Genomic DNA, 7,136 nt, shown 5'->3' on the forward strand with positions numbered 1-7,136 from the left:
TGCCAGTTAGGGCACAGCAAAGGTTAACGTTAGGCCAACCGCCACAACGCTACCCAACAAGGGCCCTCCAAGGTCGCAGACTTCTAAGACACCATGACAGCTGAGGTGCTGGCTGAAGGCCAAGGGGGGACACAGAATGGCTGTGGGGGACGAAGTTATAAATAGCAGCTTGACCGGTTGCAGGAAAAAAAGACTGTGGCTTCGATCACATATTTCCACGCTTGCAATGAGAGAAAAATTATTTTTTATCAATTGGAAACTATTTTGACTTATTTTGTTAACGTTCACGAAAATACACTGACATTATAAAAAAAAAATCAAGCAGACTATTTCAGGTGAAAAAAATCAAAAACCCCCTTCCCTACTCTTCTCTTGGGAGCCCCTGTCCCCCCCCAAAGGTAACCACTGCCATCACTTAGGTATGTAGCCTTCCAGACACTTTTATGCATTTGCATATATAGTTTGGTTTTGTAAGGTTTTATTTTACATCAAGATCGTACATATTGCTCTACAATATGCTTTTTTTACTTAACATTATGTCTTGGAGATCCTTCCATATCAGTACATACAGTTTTTAACTGTTGCATAGTATTAATTCCATACAACCAATGTATCTAAGTTGCGCTCAGGGACACGTACCATTTTACATTTTGAAAGCAAGCTACTCCCCAAACTGCCCCCTGAAAAGGCTGCTATCATTTACATTCACACCCACAGCCCGAGTGCTCCCATTTCTTCTCTTTGTAGCCCAAACTAGATATTATCACGAAGAAAAACTATTGCTTTCTGATGGACACAATCGGTTTCATTGTCGTGTTAATTTACACGGCACTGATTGCCAGTGAGGTTGATCATTAGCAATAGCCAAGCTGTTGGAGCTGAAAACAGCTCTCCAACTGCTGGGAGGAGCATCAATTAGTACAATCACTTTGGAGAGCAGTTTGGCAATATCTAGTTAGAATGAAGATGCTCTAAACCTAAGATGCCCAAATTTCACCTCTGTATACTTATCCCTAGGGAAATTCACACGTGTGCACAAAGGAACATCTTTAAAGTATGTTTATTGCTGCAAAATACTGGGAAGAACCTAAATGTCCACCAATGGGAGAACAGATAAATAACTTGTGGTAATTCATACAATGGAATATTTAGTATACAGCCGTTAGAAGGCATGTATCAAAACGGCTAAATCTCAAAAGCAATGTTGAGTGAAAAAAAGCAAGTTGCAAAATGATACATACATTCTAGCAATTATGTCCATTTAAAAAACAAACACTCTATATTGGTTATGGAGATACACACACACACATACATACATATGTACACAAATACACACACACACACACACACACACACACACACACATCTAAAAATGTAGACGAGAAGTAAACAATTTCCTGGGTAGTGCTTACCTCTGTGGAGGAAGGTAAATATGACGGGTGAAGAACTTCACCTGTGCCTGAAAGTGTAAATTTATTGGAGAGAGAGAGCGAGATCTGAAGCCAATATGGCTAAATGTTCAAACCTGTTCACTTTGTGTGAGTGGGTACCTCTGTTTTTCGTAGCACTTGTCTGGCATATATTTTTCTGTTCCTTTTGTGTCACTGTGTTAATGTATGCAATCAGCATACTGCTTTTTTTTTTTTTTTTTTTACCCACTTCCTCTGAGACTTGCTTTTCTCTAAAAGGGGATTTTTAACTCCTTCACCCCTACACTCCAATTGGATGTATTCCTACCATCATTATTTTTACTATGCTTTCTCACTGTTTCTTTCCTTCTCATAGACTGACAGAGTATCCTCTACTCAACCTTTGCCCCTTTAGTAGCCTGACAACCATACACTCTACCCCTACTTAGAAAGAATTACCCTTACTTTTGCTGTTGTTGGAGTCAGCATTTCCAGTGAAACTAAAGTTTTTCTCCTAGTGGGAACACCAGAAAACCCTATTTGGGATGCAAATGCAAGAGATCAATTATAAAGTCACTTAGTACCACCGTTTTAGACAAAACCAAACAATTCCACTATACCACGTAAAACCAAAAGGAGAACTTTAATAAGCTTTTACGGCACTGCAATTACAGGAACATTAACCCATAACATGCAACAGAAATGATGATGCCCTTTGGACAAGTTTAACAGATAAACTTGACATTACAATCAACAGCAACATATTCTACTGAAAAAAAAATGCAACTTATTTCATCGTTCAGGTTAGAAAATTTATGTTTTTACTGCAATCGCAAGTAGCATTTAGAAAGTTTAGTTTTCCCTTTCTAACCTCTAAAACACAGGATGATTTTTTTTTTCAATGCAATCGTACACAACCGTTTTCACACTGGAAATAATCACGAGGAATCGACAGGTGGAGATTAATCGACTGATTGACTTCACTTCAATGGTTAATTTGGAGAGGGCTCCTGCAGTATTGTGGATTTCAGATGGGGAAAATCATCAGACCAGGAGTAAAGAGCCTTGGTCTTAAAGCGGGGGAGGGAACATGCAGCGGCACACGGGGCAAGTGCCTGACTTCTGAAGCCAGATGGACACACAGGGCTTGTGGAAATAGTGGTGGCACGGCAGCTCCGTTGCCACCTCCCCCTTCACATATTCACTGCAACAGATGGGGCAACACATCTCCTGCCCCACCGCGCTGTGATCTTCCGTGACCAGGATCTCGGGAAGAGCGTCGATGCTCTCCTTGCTGGCTGGTGGATTGGCCACCTCCACGTCCACCGCGAGAGACTCCAAGTGCGCCAGGGCAGTTTCCATTGCCTGGGCCAGGCGTTCTTCAAGTGCCATGTACGTGAGGAACTGAGGATCCACGTAGGAAATGGCTTCAGCCACCCCCAACCCATCCGCAAACCCATCAAAGAGGCTCCAATCCACTTCGAGGTCTTCACTGACACTGGAGTCATCTTCAAGGTTGTTGTTGCCGTCCAGCATGAAGACGCTGGGCTGCAGAAACTCCTGACCGGAATCATTATCCCCCTCACTGCTGTTCTCGTTTTCATTGTATTGGAGCCAGGGAACTTCTCCTTCTTCGGTAGTTGCCCGTTCCTCTTCCTGGAGAGATGGCCCTCGAACTTCTTCAAGTTCATTGCCGCCACTGCTGCCAGCACTGGCACCAGCACTGGGGCTGGCACTGGCACTGGCATTCACTCTGGCTTGCTCGGCTTCATGCTCTTCTTTTCCTGGCAGAGTCTCCCAGCTCTCGCCACTGGACGACAGATTTTGCTCCCGACCTCGATACTTGCGACGCAGAGCCACAGTCCACTCTTTGTCACTGTCAGAGTCTTCTTCGAAGTACTTGTAGTACTCATCACTGTACGTCCAGAAGTCAGGGTCGGCCATGGTTCGTCGCCGTCTCGGCACCTTCTCCGGCTTCACTTGGTCACTCCTGGCTTCCCTTTTGTCTTCAGGGTACTTCGGCTCAGGGTAGCCACCTGAACTCTCGCCTCTGCCTCTTCTTGCCAGGCCATCCGAGTGGCCTTCATCGGCGTTGGCAGTCTCCCTCCACCTGGAAGTACTGTGTGGCATATCATCATCATCATCAGTATCAAAAAATATTTTTGGTTTCACGCAGTTGGGACTTGCCAGATTTCTGATTTTGGGCCTCACCACCGGCTCCTCTGCACTCTTTGGGGTGTTTTCCCCACCACCACAAATACTCACAGGAGCCCTGCTGGGACACGCAGGTAAATTCTGCTCCCGTCTCTCCCTCTCCAGGCTGTTGCCATTTGTGACCACCTTGCCTTCAGCAGAAGATGGCTGAGGGGCCATGCTATTTGGCTGCAGGAACTCAGCTCTGCTAGCAGAGCCCCGTGCTGTAGGGGCTGGGTCTAACTTGTCAAGCTCCTCTCTCACATCACGGTTAAAACTAGAGAACTGTGGGGGCACCCCGGCCAGAGACCTCGCCCCCTTCTCTGGGTCATACAGCTTATCATCTTTAAACTTGCCAGTTTTCCCTCTCACTGGCACTCGCTCAACAGGCCCAGCCCCCTCCTCCTCACTATCATCTGCCCCGAAACAGTCAACATGTCCATAAGCCATTCCTCTTCTGCTCCCCGAAGCCCTGTACTCTCTGGGCGGGTACCTGGAGTAGTCCTCATTATCAACATTCAGGCTGGTCCCCGAGCTCTCGCTGTCGTCCCAACTACGACGAGTGGTGGAAAATGGTGATCGGCTCCTCTTGGTGGTTTGACTGGGGGCTGATCTGTGCATTGGGACTTCGGATGACGTCTTTCTCTGGCCGGAAATCCTTTCCTGCTGGCTCGTGGATGGCCTGAAACTGACATAAGCATGCCTTCTTCCATACCTCCTGCCTGTATTGGACTGATAACCTCCTGCTGGCTTGGGCCATACAGGCTTGCTAGATTACTGACCCATTTGCTCTGACTTAGGAGGGTTTCCAGTACATCTGGGGCTTGAGTGGAAAGGCTCCTGCTCCCTGCGCACGCTTTGGAGATGGGAAGGTCAAATCAGTTCGGAATAAAGGAGCAGGGAGATTTATTTTCACTTCAGCAGACAGGTTACAGAAAGAATAAGGGGCCTTTAAAATTAGTTTCACTTTCTTCTATGGCCTGGAGTAGCATTCCAGTGACTGTCAGGTGTAGACCTGGAACACATTTTTAATGTTGGCAAAATAATTACAAAACTGGGTTTGTAGGAAAGCCAGACTCAGGGGAGAATCTGACGGAAGACGGGGGAGGGGTGACTGGATGCTGGGAAGATAGGTGAAGCACTGGGATTGTGCCAACATGGGAAGAGGAAAGACGGCTGTGGGTTTTTTTTTTTATGGGGTATCTGCATTTTTCTGAGTCCTGTGTACATACAGGAGCAATGCAAATTGGGATAGGGGTGGAAAATATAGATCACCATCACTGTGTATGCGAGAGTGTCTACGTGTCTGTCAGGAGGAGAGGGGCAGGTGGAAGGGGGACCAGGCAGGTGGAAGGGGGACCAGCGCTCATGAAGTGGAGAGACTCCTGTATTTGTAGGGGGAAAGGGCAGGTGACAGTGGCACTGGGAAGAGGCATGAGTGTCAGGCAGAATGAGACCCATTCTGGATGTGGGTATGAAAATGACAGGCATGGATGGGGAGAGGGGCACGTGTACGTACGATAGACAGAGAACGTGCATGTGGTTCCGATGTGTGATGGCTGGAACTCTAGGGAGGAATGCCTGTGTTTATGTGCCTGTGGCAAGCCAGGAAGGGTATAGTGGCACTGAACAGGGGGTGTCCTTGAGTTTGTGTGCGTGTGTTCATCAAAACGGGAGGCAAAAATGGAGAAGGGCCAGTGTGAGCAAATGCATCGATATGGGGACAGCACTGGAGAGGGACGTGCGTATGGCAGGCGGGCAGGCGGGTGGGCACCAGCAATGGAAGAATGTCTCTATGCATGGATGTGGCAAGCAGGAAGAGGGGGATGTCCCTGGAGAAGGATTTATGTGAGTGTGTGTGCATGGCAGGGACCAGCGAAGGAGGCTGTCTAGGCACATAGGTAGCAGACAGGGAGCACCTGAGAGGGGTATGTAAAAGAACGTGTGGGTGTGTATGCATGTAAGTGGCATAGGAAAGAGGAGCCAGCAATCTGTGTGAGTGGCAGGCAAGGGGTAAGGCGACCCACAGGGTTTGTGTGTGTGTGTGTGTGTGTGTGTGTGTGTGTGTATGTTGTGTGTGTGCTCACTAGAGCAAGAAGAGGCAGAGGGAGGAGGGGGATGCTTCTGGAGGTGTGTATGTGGCAGGAGGTGAGAGGCAGGGAAAAGCACCGGAGAGTGTGAGGCTCTGTGTGTGTGTGTGTGTGTGTGTGTGTGTGTGTGTCAGTCTGTCTCTGTCTCTCTCAGGGGAAGGCACTGGAGAGTGTGACAGTGTGTGAGAGGGTGTGTGTGCATGTCTGTCCGAGCATGTGCGGGGGAGGGGGACACGAAGGAACCTTGAGTATGGGGGGGGGGCGGCGGTAAGGCAGCTGCAATGGAAGGTTTTTGTGCATGCGTGTGAGCGTGCGCGCATGTGCGTGTTATGTGTGTATGTGCGGGCATGTGCGTGTATGTGTCACTGCGCGCGCACGCGAGACACGGGGATGGGAGGGGGTCCGCAATGTCATAATGAGACGGGGAAACGTTTATAGGCTCAAACGGTAGATCCAAACCGATGTGGCAGGCAAGGGGGAAAAAAAAGAAAAGGGCGTGTGGGGTTATAGTTTTTCCCTGGGAATGATTTGTTTTTCTGACAATTCTTTTCCTGGTAACAATATATTTGCCTAAAAATCTTCACCATTTACCATTCATCAAAACAACTTCAAAATGGGGAAAGAAAGGCCACGGATCGCTCCACAGAGGGGCCAAGAAGGGAGGCAGGAGGAGAGGGGAGGACAGGCGGAGAGGGCCGCGACCACCACTCCCCTCTCGAATAGCGATTCAAGCCACCCGAGCTGGGACCGAGCCACACGTAAGGGGCCGGGGAATGAAGGATGGAGCCCTAAATCGGGCCGGTGGAGGGCACAGGCCTCCCTCTGCGGTCAGGTCCCGCGTCCGCCCCACCCCTTCCCGAGGGGCGAGCCCGAAAATCTGTTCGTTAGAGCCCCCACCCCCCACTCCACATCCTCACGCCGGTGCCCGGCCACTCGCCCCACGCCCGGCCACTCGCCCCACCGCCACGTCTGGAGGGAATCGAGGAAATAAACAGCCTTTCACTCACCCAGTCGCGACCCCCGCACGCTCTCGGAAAGAGAAGATCCTTCGGACCTCCAACCGCCACAACCGCCAGAGCCGCTGCTCCCGGGGCTCCAGCTCCTCCCCCTCCAGACAGCGGCGGGACGGGCGCGACTGCGGCGGCGGAAGTGATTGTAGCGTCGCGGCGGCCCGCCCCCTTGATGTGGCGGGGGCGGCAGCTGCTCTCGACAAATCAGGGTGGGCTCGAAAACATTATTTCATTTGAAATGATGAAATCGTCAAGGATACAGAAAAGGACAGCGAAAAATGTAACCAACAGCCAGCTTTAACAAATGTTAAACATTTAGTCATTTGCCCTTCTGTTCTGGGCTTTGGGTGGTTGTTGTTGTTTGAAATAAAATGAAATCCGCAAATTCTTTCTGATTCATTCTGATGTGAAAGTAATGATATTAATATATCCTA

At 49.0% G+C, this 7,136-nt stretch overlaps 1 protein-coding gene across 3 annotated transcripts; it reads right to left on the reverse strand.

The window, feature by feature from the left end:
• Window positions 1-2,028: 2,028 nt before the first annotated feature.
• PJA1 (praja ring finger ubiquitin ligase 1) lies at window positions 2,029-6,828 on the reverse strand. Of its 3 annotated transcripts, none has more exons than XM_032620793.1 (2): window positions 6,700-6,828; window positions 2,029-4,290 (listed from the first exon to the last, which is right to left on the reverse strand). In XM_032620793.1, the coding sequence occupies exon 2, from the start codon at window positions 4,221-4,223 to the stop codon at window positions 2,481-2,483; it is 1,743 nt and encodes a 580-aa protein (XP_032476684.1). In that variant the 5' UTR covers window positions 4,224-4,290; window positions 6,700-6,828; the 3' UTR covers window positions 2,029-2,480. The 3 variants fall into 3 exon arrangements, with proteins under 3 accessions (XP_032476684.1, XP_032476685.1, XP_032476686.1); XM_032620794.1 differs by having other exon boundaries at window positions 2,029-4,617; window positions 6,700-6,818; XM_032620795.1 differs by having other exon boundaries at window positions 2,029-4,284; window positions 6,700-6,813.
• Window positions 6,829-7,136: the final 308 nt, after the last annotated feature.

The sequence above is a fragment of the Phocoena sinus genome, chromosome X (assembly GCF_008692025.1).
Source record: "Phocoena sinus isolate mPhoSin1 chromosome X, mPhoSin1.pri, whole genome shotgun sequence".
NCBI classification, from domain to species: Eukaryota; Metazoa; Chordata; class Mammalia; order Artiodactyla; family Phocoenidae; genus Phocoena; species Phocoena sinus.

What these genes read in the sequence shown, in the direction of transcription:
- PJA1 (XM_032620793.1), bottom strand. Translation starts at nt 4,223, where the DNA reads ATGCACAGATCAGCCCCCAGTCAAACCACCAAGAGGAGCCGATCACCA.